This window comes from Bos indicus, chromosome X, assembly GCF_029378745.1.
Source record: "Bos indicus isolate NIAB-ARS_2022 breed Sahiwal x Tharparkar chromosome X, NIAB-ARS_B.indTharparkar_mat_pri_1.0, whole genome shotgun sequence".
In the NCBI taxonomy this organism is placed as follows: Eukaryota; Metazoa; Chordata; class Mammalia; order Artiodactyla; family Bovidae; genus Bos; species Bos indicus.
Genome location: NC_091789.1, coordinates 118,386,967 through 118,405,256, shown reverse-complemented (window position 1 = coordinate 118,405,256; position 18,290 = coordinate 118,386,967). Strand labels below are relative to the sequence as shown.

Sequence of the window (18,290 nt, the reverse complement as noted above, 5' to 3'; positions counted from 1 at the left end):
CCCAGGGATGGGGCATCCTGGTGGCCTGCCATCTATGGGGTCTCACAGAGTCGGACACGACTGAAGTGACTCAGCAGCAGCATACTGTATTGGTGTTTTTCTTTCTGGCTTACTTCACTCTGTATAATCGGCTCCAGTTTCATCCACCTCATTAGAACTGATTCAAATGTATTCTGTTTAATGGCTGAGTAATACTCCATTCTGTATATGTACCACAGCTTTCTTATCCATTCGTCTGCTGATGGGCATCTAGGTTGCTTCCATGTCCTGGCTATTATAAACAGTGCTGTGATGGACATTGGGGTACACATGTCTCTTTCAATTCTGGTTTCCTTGGTGTGTATGCCCAGCAGTGGGATTGCTGGGTCATAAGGCAGTTCTATTTCCAGATTTTTAAGGAATCTCCACACTGTTCTCCATAGCGGCTGTACTACTTTGCATTCCCACCAACAGTGTAAGAGGGCTTCCTTTTCTCCACACCCTCTCCAGCATTTATTGCTTGTAGACTTTTGGATCGAAGCCATTCTGACTGGCAGGAAATGTTACCTCATTGTGGTTTTGATTTGCATTTCTCTGATAATGAGTGATGTTGAGCACCTTTTCATGTGTTTGTTAGCCATCTGTATGTCTTCTTTGGAGAAATGTCTATTTAGTTCTTTGGCCCATTTTTTGATTGGGTTGTTTATTTTTCTGGAATTGAGCTGGAGGAGTTGCTTGTATATTTTTGAGATTAGTTCTTTGTCAGTTGCTGCATTTGCTATTATTTTCTCCCATTCTGAAGGCTGTCTTTCCACCTTGCTTAGAGTTTCCTTTGTTGTGCAGAAGCTTTTAATTTTAATTAGGTCCCATTTGTTTATTTTTGCTTTTATTTCCAATATTCTGGGAGGTGGGTCATAGAAGATCCTGCTGTGATTTATGTTGGAGAGTGTTTTGCCTATGTTCTCCTCTAAGAGTTTTATACTTTCTGGTCTTACATTTAGATCTTTAATCCATTTTGAGTTTATTTTTGTGTATGGTGTTAGAAAGTGTTCTAGTTTCATTCTTTTACAAGTGGTTGACCAGTTTTCCTGGCACTACTTGTTAAAGAGATTGTCTTTTCTCCATTGTATATTTTTGCCTCCTTTGTCAAAGATAAGGTGTCCATAGGTGTGTGGATTTATCTCTGGGCTTTCTGTTTTGTTCCATTGATCTATATTTCTGTCTTTGTGCCAGTACCATACTGTCTTGATGACTGTGGCTTTGTAGTAGAGCCTGAAGTCAGGCAGGTTGATTCCTCCAGTTCCATTCTTCTTTCTCAAGATAGCTTTGGCTATTCGAGGTTTTTTGTATTTCCATACAAATTGTGAAATTATTTGTTCTAGCTCTGTGAAAAATACCGTTGGTAGCTTGATAGGGATTGCATTGTATCTACAGATTGCTTTGGGTAGTATACTCATTTTCACTGTATTGATTCTTCTGATCCATGAACATGGTATATTTCTCCATCTATTAGCATCCTCTTTGATTTCTTTCATCACTGTTTTATAGTCTTCTATATATAGGTCTTTAGTTTCTTTAGGTAGATATATTCCTAAGTATTTTATTCTTTTTGTTGCAATAGTGAATGGAATTGTTTTCTTAATTTCTTTCTATTTTCTCATTATTAGTGTATAGGAATGCAAGGGATTTCTGTGTGTTGATTTTATATCCTGCAACTTTACTATATTCACTGATTAGCTCCAGTAGTTTTCTGGTGGAGTCTTTAGGGTTTTTTATGTAGAGGATCATGTTATCTGCAAACAGTGAGAGTTTTACTTCTTCTTTTCCAATTTAGATTTCTTTTTCTGCTCTGATTGCTGTGGCCAAAACTTCCAAAACTATGTTGAATAGTAGTGGTGAAAGTGGGCACCCTTGTCTTGTTCCTGACTTTAGGGGAAATGCTTTCAATTTTTCACCATTGAGGATAATGTTTGCTGTGGATTTGGCATATATAGCTTTTATTATGTTGAGGTATGTTTCTTCTATTCCTGCTTTCTCGAGGATTTTTATCATAAATGGATGTTGAATTTTGTCAAAGGCTTTCTCTGCATCTATTGAGATAATCATATGGCTTTTATTTTTCAATTTGTTAATGTGGTGTATTACATTGATTGATTTGCAGATATTGAAGAATCCTTGCATCCCTGGGATAAAGCCCACTTGGTCATGGTGTATGACCTTTTTAATGTGTTGTTGGATTCTGTTTGCTAGAATTTTGTTAAGGGATTTTGCATCTATGTTCATCAGTGATATTGGCCTGTAGTTTTCTTTTTTGTGGCTTCTTTGTCTGATTTTGATATTAGGGTGATGGTGGCCTCATAGAATCAGTTTGGAAGTTTACCTTCCTCTGCAATTTTCTGGAAGAGTTTGAGTAGGATAGGTGTTAGCTCCTCTCTAAATTTTTGATAGAATTCAGCTGTGAAGCCACCTGGACCTGGGCTTTTGTTTGGTGGAAGATTTCTGATTACAGTTTCAATTTCTGTGCTTGTGATGGGTCTGTTAAGATTTTCTATTTCTTCCTGGTCCAGTTTTGGAAAGTTGTACTTTCCTAAGAATTTGTCCATTTCTTCCAAGTTGTCCATTTTATTGGCATATAATTGCTGATAGTAGTCTCTTATGATCCTTTGTATTTCTGTGTTTTCTGTTGTGATCTCTCCATTTTCATTTCTAATTTTATTAATTTGATTTTTCTCCCTTTGTTTCTTGGTGAGTCTGGCTAATGGTTTGTCAATTTTATTTATCCTTTCAAAGAACCAGCTTTTGGCTTTGTTGATTTTTGCTGTGATCTCTTTTGTTTCTTTTGCATTCATTTCTGCCCTAATTTTTAAGATTTATTTGCTTCTACTAACCCTGGGGTTCTTCATTTCTTCCTTTTCTAGTTGCTTTAGGTGTAGAGTTAGGTTATTTATTTGGCTTTTTCTTGTTTCTTAAGGTATGCTTGTATTGCTATGAACTTTCCCGTTAGCACTGCTTTTACAGTATCCCACAGGTTTTGGATTGTTTTGTTTTCATTTTCACTCATTTCTATGCATATTTTGATTTCTTCTGTGATTTGTTGGTTATTCAGCAATGTGTTGTTCAGCCTCCATATGTTGCAATATTTAATAGTTTTTCTCCTGTAATTGAGATCTAATCTTACTGCATTGTGGTCAGAAAAGATGCTTGGAATGATTTCAATTTTTTTGAATTTACCAAGGCTAGATTTATGGCCCAGGATGTGATCTATCCTGGAGAAGGTTCCATGTGTGCTTGAGAAAAAGGTGAAATTCATTGTTTTGGGGTTAAATGTCCTATAGATATCAATTAGGTCTAGTTGGTCTATTGTATCATTTAAAGTTTGTGTTTCCTTGTTAATTTTCTGTTTAGTTGATCTATCCATAGGTGTGAATGGGGTATTAAAGTCTCCCACTATTATTGTGTTATTGTTAGTTTCCCCTTTCATACTTGATAGCATTTGTCTTACATATTGTGGTGCTCCTATGTTGGGTGCATATATATTTACAATTGTTATATCTTCTTTTTGGATTGATCCTTTGGTCATTATTTAGTGTCCTTCTTTGTCTCTTTTCACAGTCTTTGTTTTAAAGTCTATTTTATCCAATATGAGTATTGCTACTCCTGCTTTCTTTTGGTCTCTTTTTGCGTGGAATATCTTTTTTCAGCCCTTCACTTTCAGTCTGTATGTGTCCCCTGTTTTGAGGTGGGTCTCTTGTAGACAGAATATATAGGGGTCTTGTTTTTGTATCCATTCAGCCAGTCTTTGTCTTTTGGTTGGGGTAGTCAACCCATTTATGTTTAAGGTAATTATTGATAAGTATGAACCTGGCAGGCCCCAGTCCATGCGGTCACAAAGTGTCAGATAGGACTGAGCAACTAAGCACACACACACATAGTCAGTGAGACACTGAGCTGCTCCTAAGGTGAGTTTTGAAGCAAAAAATAAAAAGTCCCCCACCCTCAGAGCTCATTGCACCTTAGAGAAGTATTTATAGTTTAAAGAACTGTATGTGTGTGTGTTGGGGGTGGGGCGGGGTGTATACAGCTATTTTTAAAAGAAAAACAAAAGAAATGTTTTTGAGCACTCATTTAAAAAAATGACCAGGAGTTAATGGGGCAAAGAAGGTGGGATAGATGTGGAGATGTACTACCAGGATTCTCCTTTAAGGAAGGGGCTTGTTTCTCCAACTGTCATGAGCAGAAGTTACCCCTGAGTCCCTTCAGGAACTACTTGAGTTGCTGAGGCATGTCACCTAAGGTCACAACCCTCCTAGGGCAGCCTGCCTATCAACTGATAAAAGGAAAGTGTATAAAGACTCAACCATGTAAGCCTCACTAAGGACAACTCTGAAGGCTCATTCTAACTCCCAGCTCTCCACAGAGTTCAAGAAGGCTCTTGGATGTGTATCCATTAACATCCTGCCTGTAATCTCAGAGTCTGTGTCCCAGAATCCATCCTGTGACTAAAAGGAGTTACAGCAGAGGGGCATGACTAAAGAGAGGAAGGAGTAGTTTTCTCTTAAGACAAAGAATGGATGGTAGTGTGTGAAAGACCTGCAGAAGACCAGATTAAGGCCTGTTTTGCCCAGAAGGCACTAGGTAGGCAGGAGGTTACAGAAACGGCTTTCAGCAGCACAAAATCCATCTATCTCTTGTCCATATAAGATAATACAAACATTCCAGTGCGAAGGAGCCCTACAACTGGGTATTTCTTTGTAGGCAGCCAGCAAAGGTGGGGGCTGACCTGATACCGGCTCAATTTAGTGGCTCAACCTGATACTGAGCAAGAACCCTGTGGGACTCCTGGACATAAAAGCCTTCCTGTGTCCCCCATTTCTTAATTACAGGAAATAGGCTTCCTTCAGCCTCCAAGCAGAGACGGCAATGGCAACCCAATCCAGTACCCTTGCCTGGAAAATCCCATGGAAGGAGGAGCCTAGTAGGCTGCAGTCCATGGGGTCGCTAGGAGTCGGACACGACTGAGCGACTTCACTTTCACTTTTCACTTTCATGCATTGGAGAAGGAAATGGCAACCCACTCCAGTGTTCTTGCCTGGAGAATCCCAGGGACGGGGTAACCTGGTGGGCTGCTGTCTATAGGGTCACACAGAGTCGGACACGACTGAAGTGACTTAGCAGCAGCAGCCTCCAAGACTTTCCCTGAGTTCCAATCAGCAGGTTCAAACAGTTGCTAATTAGGGAAGTAGGGGGATATAGAGACAGGGAGGAGCAGTCAAGAAAACAATAGTGCAGCCTTGGGAGCAAGGTCCCAGTTTTCCCTCAAGGGATACATATAACAATAACTTTGAACTGTTTTGCAGAGACTGAAACCCCTACCAGGTGGAAGAAATTAACAGGTAATGATTGGAAATTGCCCACAAGCACGGTAGACCCCAGACTGGCTGTAACCAGGTTGATGATGCTGATTCCCACGTACCTTCCCTACAACCAACCAGAAGAAAATCCATGAGCTGATCACAACCTTTTCTTTGAACCTTTACTATAAAACTCCTCACTATGCACCATCCCCCTAGGTGTGGTCACACAGTTTTGATGGCATAATCCTCCTGTGGCCCCCTTTGCCTGGCAAAGCAATTAAGCTATTCTTTTCTACTTCAGCCAAAGCTCTGTCTCTGAGAATTAATTCTGTGTTGGGGTACAGGGGCTGGATTTGGCTTCATTAGCAGGATGTGTTTTTATCTCCAGCTGGTTCCCAGAACTGAGTTGAAACCCCCTCTCCACAAAAAAAGATGGTTTGTACTTTTAAAAGATGTAAGAAAGGGACACCTAACACATACTTTCTACTTTACAATTTTGCTCAAAGTTGCTTGCTCCTCAATACAGGCATTATTTTTCCGGCTAATGATTTCATTTAAGTAGAAATTGGAAATCCCGTGATACAGGAAATGGGATGGACATTCCAGAGTTTCTGCAAGTTCAGAGAGAAGGCCACCGTGGTATGAATAATAGCAAAGTATGTAACACTGGAACCAAAGATTAACATCTTTCCATCACTTCATGTCCTTCTTAACCTGATAGGCCTGAAAAATATATTAGGTTGTCCAGAATGTCCTTTAATCTTGACTGAGATTCAAGGGCTTCTTTGACTATTTAATAGGAAGGCAAATATGCACTCTTGGTGAAAATATCTTTTGTGATTCACTGGGTTATGATGAGGAGTACTGAGTGGGGGTAACTCTTAAACTGTTTTAGAAGTTTTAGGAGAACAGGACAGTGTGATAGAAGAGAGGGAAGGAGGTAGAGGCTGGGAAGAGTCTACATTCTTGCAATCAAATGGAAATGGTGATGCAAGGACATACAGGGAAAAAAGACTGTAAAAGAAGTCTCAGACCAGGAAGGACTGTAAAAGCATTCCTTCTCTACTTCTCATGTGAAAGTCCTTTCCCATGCTAATTAAAAAATAAAATAAAAATGAGCACCCTCACAAGCAAACAAAGAAAAGATCAGACAGGGTGGTTTTGAAACTATCCTGCAGTGAGTTGACATAAAATTGGAAAGGCTTTTGAGGAAATAAGAAAGGGTGAGATACTATGAGACACAGTTTGAGTGAGAGATACAATTAAAATAGACTTTGTGGGCTCTGAGCAAGCCTATGTCCTCCTGATGGCTTTGTCATGACCACCATTGGTGCAACTCAAAGTATTTTCTGCACTCTGGGGTCTCTCCATGAATGAAGGAGGAAACAGAACAGGCTCTATCTTGAAAGCAGGACTCCATCTTGGGCCGGACTGTGGACTTTGAGCTATATGCCCAGTGTCTATGGAAACTACATACCAACTGGAAAACCAGGCCCCCCCCCCCCGGAAGGAAGAGCCCCAGGGCTCTCTGAAGCCTAAAAGAATACCCTAATTATCTGTGTAATCGAATAGAATCATACATTCTATTATGCTTATTGGGGTATGACCACAGGCCTATTGATAATTGTCCACTGTTAACTACCTCGGCTTAAGGCATATGATTGCGGGTTAATTTTGATTGTCTCTTTCTTTTTCCTTTGTTCAGACTAGTTTCAGGGAACCTTACACACTTAGGGTATATAAGGTTTTCACAAAAACTGGTCGGGGTCCCACCGGTGTAATAAATTGCACTCCACTATCTGCATTGTCCTTCTGAGTGAGTTTGTTTCCTGGAATATGTGGCTACAACATGAATAATTTGTTATTGGGCTATAAGAACAACTGTTGATAGCCCATTAGAAACATCTGTAGAAATTTTATAGAGTCCTATTTATGTCTTTTGAGTTTGGTGATAAAAAAGAAGCTTGGGTTCTCTGTGTCTTTTTATTTCATTTTCATAATGCTGAAATTTCATTGTAATTTACATACAATGGGAAAGTGCGGGGTCGTGCGGGATGGTTCCTTCCTCAAGATAGTTTGAGAACTATTGAGCAACAGAAGGAAACCAGTTTGGTGGAGGGTCCTATGCTGCCTTGCTGGTTCTATTTGATACCATCGCTATATGAAAAAGGCCCCGAATTGGGAACCTTGGGCTCTTCTGAGCTACTCTCTGCTGTGAGCTGCTATACTTGTTCTCTCTCTCTCTCTCCATATTGTTATAAAATAGGACTAAGCCAGTTCAGAGTGTTGAGAATAAAAAGATATGCGAGTCAATTGGGAGAACAATATGGGTGCTGAGTTGAATAGGTATACCTCTGGTCTACATGCTGCCTGACTCTGAGCAGGACCAATCTACAATTCAAGATGAAAGTCAACCTTACTAAAGGAAGTAGTGGTACCTGCTACAATAGGAATGGGCCTCAAAGATTATATTCAGTGAAAGAAGCCAGATATAAAAGAATACATATTGTATGAGTGCATTGGGTATGAAATGTCCAAAAAGGCACACATACAGAGACAGAAAATAGATGAATGGTTCCTAGGGTTGGGGTGGGAAACAGGAGTGATGGTAACATGGACATGAGATTTATTTTCAGAATCGTGGAAATGCATCCAAATTAGATTGTTGTGATGAATGTACTATTCTGTAACTATTCTAAAATTTTTGACAGATTGGGTCAAAATAGTTTGAGAAGCACTGCGCAATACAACTACACCAACTTGGTACACTTTGAATTTTACACATAGAACAGGTACATTTATGATACATACTTTTGATCTCAAAAAAAAGCTGTTTTATAAAAAAAAAAAATCTCTACAACTAAAAAGAGCCAGCATCTCAATTATCCTCCATTTTTAAAATTATGAGTAGGAAATAAAGCATTATTGGCAAGATATGCCTCTCATGAAAATGCTACTCTGTACTGAGTGCTTTATGGAATTCTCTCATTTAATTCTGATAAGAAATATATATGGTCATTATTTTTTTTTATTTTTGAGAGTAAGGGAATTTTGGTCCAGAAATGGATGGCATTATATCCATGTCACTAAGATGGTAAATGGAGAAGTTAAAACTTAAGCTCATATCAGTCTGAATAAAGTATTACATAATCTTCACTAAACAAAATGACTTGTGATCTGTTTTGGTGACCCAACCTACAGGTGTGGGATGGGGAAGGAGGTGAGGGAGATAGATATACCTATGGCTGATTCATGTTAGTGTATGACAGAAACCATCACAATATTGTAAAGCAATTATCCTCCAATTAAAAATAAAATAAAATATTTTAAAAAAGAAGACCCTTGCTGAGGTGGTTCTGGAAAAACAACACAGTTTCCAAATCAAACTATGAAGTGAGTTTGTGTATATAACAGATATACAGATCACCATATCCCAGTAATCTCTTATTGGCATTAGTTTACATTGAGAATACACACGATTCACAAAGTCTTACTGATTTGATAGTGATTAACAGAAAAAATACTTCTTTTTTTTACAAAACCATGTAGATTTACTGTTAGGTGAGTTACAGAAAACACATATTTTTTAAATAGTTTTATTAACATATTGATGAGATTTTTTTTTGCCTCATTTGTACCCAGTAAAATAAAATTTAGAAAAATATTCCTGCAAATGTGCTAGAACCTGTTTTATAATCTGCTGATACTTCACAATGCAAATGACAATCATCCCAATTTAAAATGAAGCACTATGGAGATGGGCTTTCCATTGTTAGAGATACACATTTGTTTTGCAGGTCAAGAGCAAAAATTAAAGGAAGGATCAGCAATGTGTTACCTCCCCTTCCACTGTACTCCCCCTCCAAAAAAAAAAAAAAAAATTCATCAGGATTCTTACCTGCCAATGGAGTATTATATTCCAAATCAAGCCAAGAGTCAGTTTATGATTTCCATCTACTATGTCAGAGCTTCCGATATTCACTAAATCAACCTGTTAAAGATAAAGGGAAGCATTTGAAGGAAGCAGACAAAATGATTGTTTGAAAAGAAAACAAAATGCTAAGGTAATTGCATTTAGCTACTTCCAGAGCCTCAGCAGCATTATAGCTTTTGAAAAATAATCTAAAAATGAAACAAACTGCAATTTGTAACTGCACTTTCTGTAACAAACGAATGTCTCCAAATGTTTACAAAGAGAGAGGAAATGAATGTACTTTTAGTATATAAATACATTACTGCAGATTAGAGAGTCCAGTAAGAGTATCTCCAAATAAAATATATAACAAGGCTAATTCATAAAGGATGCCTGCCATTTAGAAGTGCTTCCTAGTACATAATTGAAACTCAAAAAAAGACATTTCATCAACCCTTTGATCTAGCTCAAGGGAGTGCTATTGTAATTAGGGGTGACTGCAATCGACTGAAATGTCCTTGCTTTAGAAATACATGTTGGTACTCTACTAAACAATGGGGTTAGGGCTTCCCAGGTGGCTCAGTGGTAAAGAACCTGCCTGCGAACACGGGAGACGCAGGACACCCGGTTAGATCCCTGGGTCAGGAAGATCCCCTGGAGGAGGAAATAGCAACTCACTTAATTATTCTTGCCTAGGAAATCTCATGGACAGAGGAACCTGGGGGCAGTGGGCTAGGGAGGGGTGGTACAGTCCATAGTGTCACAAAAATGTCAGACACATAACTTAGGGACTAAAAAACAACAATAAAAAATGGAGTTAATGGCCAGCTCTCTTTTCTCTATCTGAGAGTGGATTTGGGAATTAAAATCTGGCAGAGTTTTATTTTTTCAAGACAAATCCTATCTCCTGTCCTTCACACTCTTAACATTTTTAGGTGGAGTCAGGTTACACATAAACATCAGGAAAATGAGCCCATGAAAAGATATTCAGCATCACTAGCCATTCAGTTCAGTTCAGTTCAGTCACTCAGTCATGTCCGACTCTTTGCGACCCCATGAATCGCAGCACGCCAGGCCTCCCTGTCCATCACCAACTCCCAGATTTCACCCAAACCCATGTCCATCGAGTTGGTGATACCATCCAGCCATCTCATCCTCCGTCCGTCCACTTCTCCTCATGCCCCCAATCCTTCCCAGCATTAGCGTCTTTTCCAATGAGTCAACTCTTTGCGTGAGGTGGCCAAAGTATTGGAGTTTCAGCTTCAACACATTCAGTTCAGTTGAGTTCAGTCGCTCAGTCGTGTCTGACTCTTTGCGACCCCATGAATCACAGCATGCCAGGCCTCCCTGTCCATCACCAACTCCCAGAGTTCACTCAGACTCATGTCCATTGAGTCAGTGATGCCATCCAGCCATCTCATCCTCTGTCGTCCCCTTCTCCTCCTGCCCCCAATCCCTCCCAACATCAGAGTCTTTTCCAATGAGTCAACTCTGCATGAGGTGGCCAAAGTACTGGAGTTTCAGCTTTAGCATCATTCCTTCCAAAGAAATCCCAGGGCTGATCTCCTTCAGAATGGACTGGTTGGATCTCCTTGCAGTCCAAGGGACTCTCAAGAGTCTTCTCCAACACCACAGTTCAAAAGCATCAATTCTTCGGTGCTCAGCTTTCTTCACATATTAAGGAAATGTAAATTATAACCATAAAGACCTAGCACTACAGACTGATTATAGTGGCAAAAAAAATTTTTTTAATAGTGATAATATCAAATATTGATGAGGATATAGAGAAATTGGGTCACTCATGCGTTGCTGGCAGAAATGTAAATAGTACTGCTACTCTGGAAAACATTTTGACAGTTTCTTACAAAAGTGAACAAGTGCTTACCATACAATCCAGCAACTTGGCTTTTAGACATATATTAAAAGCAATGAAAGCTATGTTTAGACAAAACTCTGTATATAAGTGTTCATACTAGCTGTATTGGTAACAGTCAAAAACTGGGAACAATCCAGATGCCATTCAAGGGTGAATGGTTAAACATATTGGTACATCCATACCATGGACTACCACTCTGCAATGAAAAGGAACAGCTATTGATACAGTTGATACAGGCAGCAACTTAGGTAAATCTCATGGGTATCATGCTGAGTGAAAAAAAAAAAAAAAAGCCAGTAACAAAGGGTTACATGCAATATGATTTTATTTACATAGCAGCTTTGAAGAGACAAAATGATAGAAATGAAGAACAGAGTAGCAGTTGCCAGAGGTTAGGAACTGGGGTGGGATTGGAGGGGTGGGTGAATGTGTCTATAAAAGGGTAGCTCAAGGCATCCTTGTAGTGATGGATCTATTCTTCACTTGACTCTGATGATGGATATACAAATGTACACATGTGACAATGTTGTAAAGAACTAAAAAAAAATGTGCACATGCACACTGAGGAATATAAATACTATTGTGGATTGTATCAATGTTGATGTCCATGGTAATATTATAAATATGGTTAATGTACCACTGGGATAGAGCTGAGTTAAGGATGTACATATATTATAGCCTATAACTACATGTGAATTTATAATTATCTCAAAAAAAGGTTAACTGAAAAAAATGAGTATCTAGGGATACTTTAAAAATATATCACATTAAAGCAAATATGCAACTTCAGATTAAGGTCTACATAATGGAAGTGAAACTGTCAGAGCAAGCATTGAAAGTTGAGAATTCATTCAGGTTTCTTTCCTTACTTATTATCTTAGGCTCACTGATGCCTATAGTTACATTTTCTTTTGACTATCTTCAGGATTCTGTCATTTTGTCTTATCCTGAGGGCACAGACCTGAGAGTTTCCCATTTATCCTCCTCTAGGTAGCTTCACTAAATAGCCAAGATTAATTTTGGGTGAACCTTTCATTCTCTCAGGCTCTAAACCCTTACTGTTACACTTAGATCTGTCTTTCCCTCTTGTTTCTTCCAACAGTAACATGGATTCACTATTTCTCACTCGATGCTAAAATATATTGCTTATCATTCATCTTAATTTTCTATATGTTATTAACCATAACTTTTAAAACTATGGAGCTATGTGGACAAACAATAAAAAGGCTACTCTTCAGTTTCATCACCAAATTACTCCCATTTTCTCCCCACATGAAGTTATTTGGAGGTTCAATGGATAATCTAAAACTTAAATTTATGTTTATAAACCAACTACATACAAATTATTGGTGGACTGGCTTAAAACAAATAATTGTTACAGGAAAAAAAATATAGAATAATTTAAATAAAGATAAAAGACCTAAATACAAGTCTATAGTTTAATACCAAATATAATTTATAGTAGAGGGTATTATTGAGCTATGCTGAAAATTAGATGTGAAGATGATACCACATGAACACTATAGAAAAGTAAGCCTGAAAAAAATATAGAGAGCCAGCATATAGAGAGACATTTAAGTAAGGCTCTACTGAAGAGTGGCTGACCAGGCATCCTGAAAGCTGGCTAAGGCGAAAGACCTTGATTTTGTTGGATATAAAAAAGTCAAGGTGATACTGCCAGTACACAAGTTAACTTATTTCTACAATGGAGATGCTTCTCTTTGGACAGTTGAATTTTAGTAGTATCCCATGCAACATTTTCCTAATTCAGTGCTGAAGTAAATATCAATATTTCAAATTACTGAGCATTCATATAGATTTTTTCCCTATACATGCAAATAACAACTTGCCATGATACTTTCATTTTCATTATACAAAATAGATACAACAAGTTCCTAGAATTTCACTCTCAGGGGAGATTAATAACTCTTGAACAAGAAAGTACCATCATCTACATTTCATTTGGGGATTCCTCATGTGGCAGTAGAGGGGAGAAGCTTCTCCATGTGGAAAAGCTGCTATAAATTTATGAACTGATTTCTTGATTAATTCATTCAACAAATTCATATGTCAGGCACTGAATGTACTTAGAACATAAAAGGGAGATATATCCCTGCCTTCTAGGACTTAATTATAGTGGCAGTGAGAATCAGACCGTATATTGTTGAACATTCAATTGTTTAAATAAAGAACCTGCAATTTTTAGAAAATATATATACTTGAGGAATCAGTGCTGGTAATTTAGACTTGCCATAGGGCTCACTGTGGGGAGACTCAGAATGAGCAGCAGGCACTTAAGTAACAGCAGCCCATACCCACTCTCATTGAAGGTGTATTCTCTGTGTGAACAGGGAGATAATTCCTCCTTTTATTTATCCCCATAAAATCCCATTTAAGACCAAATCTGTATTATGTCAGGGACTGCGCTCAAGTCTGATGAAGAAGACTAAGATAGAACCACTAATGTCACAAAGCTTACAAGGTAACAGCAGTTTACATAGTAAAAGTTAATTAAAATTAGGCAGAATCCAAAAATACAACTTCTGGATATATATACAAAAGAACTAGAAATCAAAGATTAGAACAAATATTTATACACCAATGTTCACAACACATTATTCATAACAGCCAAAAGGTGGAAATGATCCAAATGTCTATTGACAGATGAATGGATAAACAAGACATGGTGTACATATACCAAGGAGTACACTTGATTGTTAAAAGGAAAGGAAATTCTGATATATGCTACAACATCCATGAACCTTGAAAACATTATGCTAAGTGAAATTAGCCAGTCATAAAATGAAAAAGAAAATAGTACATGATTCTACTTAAAAGAGATACCTAGAATAGTCAAATTTGTATAGAAAGGACATGGAATAGAGATTAGCAGGGTCTAAGGAGAAGGGACTAGGAAGATTTTTAATGGGTAAGAAGTTCAGTTTGGGATGATGAAAATGTTCTGGAGATGAATAGTGGTGATGGTTGCATACTGATGTGAATGTACTTAATGCCACTGAATTGTACACTTGCTGCTGCTGCTGCTAAGTTGCTTCAGTCGTGTCTGACTCTGTGTGACCCGTGGATGGCAGCCCACCAGGCTCCCCCGTCCCTGGGATTCTCCAGGCAAGAACACTGGAGTGGGTTGCCACTTCCTTCTCCAGTACATGAAAGGAAAAGAGAGAGTGAAGTCATTCAGTCGTGTCCGACTCTTCGTGACCCCATGGACTGCAGCCTACCAGGCTCCTCCAACCATAGGATTTTCCAGGCGAGAGTACTGGAGTGGGTTGCCATTGCCTTCTGAATTGTACACTTAAGAATGGTTAACATGGTAAGGTATATGTTACGTATATTTTGCCACAATAAAAATAACAAAAAAAGAAGCCATTGGAATACACACACACACAAGCCTCACTCAGAATCTAAAGGAACGTGCATCGTTGTGTTCCAGTAAAACTTATTTATAACCACTGGAAAAAAAATTAGGTAGGCAACTGTGTCTCATGGAGGCCCAGTAGAGAAAAAGAAATCATTGTGAGAGTCGCAAAGAGTCGGACACCACTGAGTGACTGATCTGATCTGATCTAATCTGAAGCAAAGGAAAGAGGAGATATTCAGTGTTGATGGAGTCTGTAAGGAAAGAATATAAAGATTGGACCAATGCTGTATAGCACAGGGAACTCTAGTTAAGGTACTGCAATGTCCTAAATGGAAGGACAATCCAAAGAGGGGGGATATATGAACAGCTGGTTCATTTTGTTGTGCCAGAGAAGCTAATACATTGTAAAGCAACTATACTTCAATAAAAATTACTTAAAGAAGAGCATGTGCCTAACGATATGGGGACAAGTGTAAAGGATATTACATGGTTGGGAATTAGAAGTATTATACTCAGGGACATTGAAGCATGTGTGAAGTTGTTAAAAAAAAAAAAAAACTGTTGCAGGATTATAAAGACTTAAAAAAAAATTAAAGGAATATAAGGAACAAGTTAGGGCACTATGAAGTAGGAAAATAATAATACCAGAGAAGTTGAACAGATCTTTGCTAATTCTTATGGGCACTGAGAAAAAAAAACAGTGAAGATGAATTATAAATGTTTCAAACTGGTACAAGGAAGCTTACATTTTTGGCAGGGACAACCAACCTTTTCCGGAGAAGGCAATGGCACCCCACTCCAGTACTCTTGCCTGGAAAATCCCATGGATGGAGGAGCCTGGTGGGTTGCAGTCCATGGGGTCGCTAAGAATCGGACATGACTGAGCAACTTCTCTTTCACTTTTCACTTGCATGCTTTGGAGAAGGAAATGGCAACCCACTCCAGTGTTCTTGCCTGGAGAATCCCAGGGACGGGGCAGCCTGGTGGGCTGCCGTCTATGGGGTCACACAGAGTCAGACACGACTGAAGTGACTTAGCAGCAGCAGCAGCAACCAACCTTTTCACAGTTCTCAGCTCTAAGAAATGTGCATCTTATAGTCATATACTGCATATTTAATTACAAGTGATGCAGTGATAATCATTTGGCATATTATTCAGGGTCTATTGAATATTGCTTTTACCAAACAATAATCCCTTTTATTTGTCCATTTTAATGGCTAGCCCATTTTGACTCTAAATTCTCATATGCTTGGTATTGTTAATAATGCCTCATTCTTACCATGTAGCTATAAGTGATATTTTTTTTTAATAAATCATGCTAGCTATTCTCAGATAACCATTACTGTCCTGCACAATCACTTCTCTCTTTTCTTCTACATATTTTTTCCTAACATATGCTCTGGAATCTTATCTTCCAAAGATCGTCAATCTAATTTCCTAATAACTATGAAAAGGGAAAATAAAAATTAAAATATGTTAATATCTATGTTAAGTGAATGATTATGTGTCTGTCTAGCCAGCAAAACAAAAACAAAAACAAAAAACATTTATATGACATATGCTAATAAATGGATTCAGTTTGTGTGTGTTTGTGTATGTGTATGTGTGTGTGTGTGTGTGTGTGCTGTGACAGGCACTAGATGTCAAGAAATTCAATTTGAGGTCATAAAGGAAACCCAAAGTTATGTTTCCCTGATTTGCAGAATAAAAGCATCTGATACCAAATGAATAGGTGTGAAAATTGATATTGTGTGTGAAAATTAAATAGCACATATTGAATTTTTGCAGGAACAATTCACCTCCACATGAAAATCATCTTTAGAAGAGTTCCTGCAAACAGGAACTTCTGTTTAAGCATAAGTCTGAAGACTTAACTCAGAAAGTAACATATTCTAGCTCAGAATTTTGTAGTATTATATGTGGATGATGTTTTACTCAAACATAATTCTGGAGAAGAGAAAATTGTCACCATTTGCTTTTTTTTTTTTTTTTTGGCTATGCCACATGGCATGAGGGATCTGTTCCCTGACCAGGGACCAACCTGAGCCCCTTGCAGCAGAAGCACAGGGTCCTAACCAATGAACCACCAGGGAATTCCCTCACCATTTGACTTGATGTAATGGAACCTTATTGTGACTCCAACAGAATATTTAAAATTGAACTCTTAGGAAAACATCCCTTGGGTCAGAATGAGCAGGGCTGTATAAAATAAAATAAAATAAATGAACATAGGCAACCTAAGGGATTGCCTCTTGGAATAGAGTGGGCGGTGTTATCAATTTTATAGGTGTGAGAACATAAATTAAAGGGGATTCCTATTCTGTTCCCACAATAGTACTTAGACTGAAATATCTGATTTTGTACAAAAAGGTATATTGAGTAATTTTGTGATTAACATATAAATATTTCCGAGAGTACTGTTACTTCCTGGTGTTATACCTCCTAAATGAGTTTACTAAACATGGAGCATGAGGAACAATTCTCTTCCATTGTTTATTCAAGAGAATAATGTTTATTTTATCCCAGGTTTTGTTTTATGCCCAATCCCTTCAAGGCTTGGATGCAATTTAGCATTGTAATATTTTCTACAAGCTAAATTTAGATATCCCATGGTGGTTATAACTACCGCAAAATTGCACTCATCTTACACGCTAGTAAAGTAATGCTCAAAATTCTCTAAGCCAGGCTTCAACAGTATGTGAACCATGAACTTCCAGATATTCAAGCTGGATTTAGAAAAGGCAGATGAACCAGAGATCAAATTGCCAATACGCAACAGATCATCAAAAATGCAAGAGAGTTCCAGAAAAAATATCTACTTTTGCTTTACTGACTATGCCAAAGACTTTGACTGTGTGGATCACAACAAACTGTGAAAAATTCTTAAAGAGATGGGAATACCAGACCACCTGATATGCCTCTTGAGAAATCTGTATGCAGTTCAGGAAGCAACAACTGAAACTGAACATGAAACAACAGACTGGTTCCAAATAGGGAAAGGCTGTATATTGTCACCCTGCTTATTTAACGTATATGCAGGGTACATCATGAGAAACACTGGGCTAGATGAAGCACAAGCTGGAATCAAGATTGCCAGGAGAAATATCAGTAATCTCACATATACAGATGACACCACCCTTATGGCAGAAAGAAAAGAAAAATTAAAGAGCCTCTTGATGAAAGTGAAAGAGGAGAGTGAAAAAGTTGGCTTATGCTTAATATTCAGAAAATGAAGGTCATGGCATCTGGTCCCATCACTTCATGGCAAATAGATGGGGAAACAGTGGAAACAGTGGAAACAGTGAGAGACTTTATTTTGGGGGGGGCTCCAAAATCACTGCAGATGGTGACTGCAGCCATGAAATTAATAGACGCTTGCTCCTTCGAAGAAAAGTTTTGACCAACCTAGACAGCATATTACAAAGCAGAGACATTACTTTGCCAACAAAACTGTCTAGTCAAAGCTATGGTTTTTTCAGTAGTCATGTATGGATGTGAGAGTTGGACTATGAAGAAAGCTGAGCATCGAAGAATTGGAGCTTTTGAACTGTGGTGTTGGAGAAGACTCTTGAGAGTCCCTTGGACTGCAAGGAGATCCAGCCAGTCCATCTTAAAGGAAATCAGTCCTGAATATTCACTGGAAGGACTGATGCTGAAGCTGAAATTCCAATACTTTGGCCACCTGATGCAAAGAACTGATTCATTTGTAAAGACCCTGATGCTGGGAAAGATTGAAGGCAGGAGGAGAAGGAGACAACAAAGGATGAGATGGTTGGATGGCATCACCAA

General features: G+C 38.4%; 1 protein-coding gene across 9 annotated transcripts in view; it reads right to left on the bottom strand.

Annotated features, from left to right (window-relative positions):
* DMD (dystrophin) overlaps window positions 1–18,290 on the bottom strand; it is a 2,362,639-nt gene that overhangs the window by 1,812,653 nt on the left and 531,696 nt on the right. For all 9 annotated transcript variants that reach the window (XM_070783459.1, XM_070783466.1, XM_070783462.1 and 6 more), the window contains exon 5: window positions 9,232–9,324. In XM_070783459.1, coding sequence (XP_070639560.1) covers window positions 9,232–9,324 — 93 coding nt within the window. The remainder of the gene's footprint in view (window positions 1–9,231; window positions 9,325–18,290) is intronic.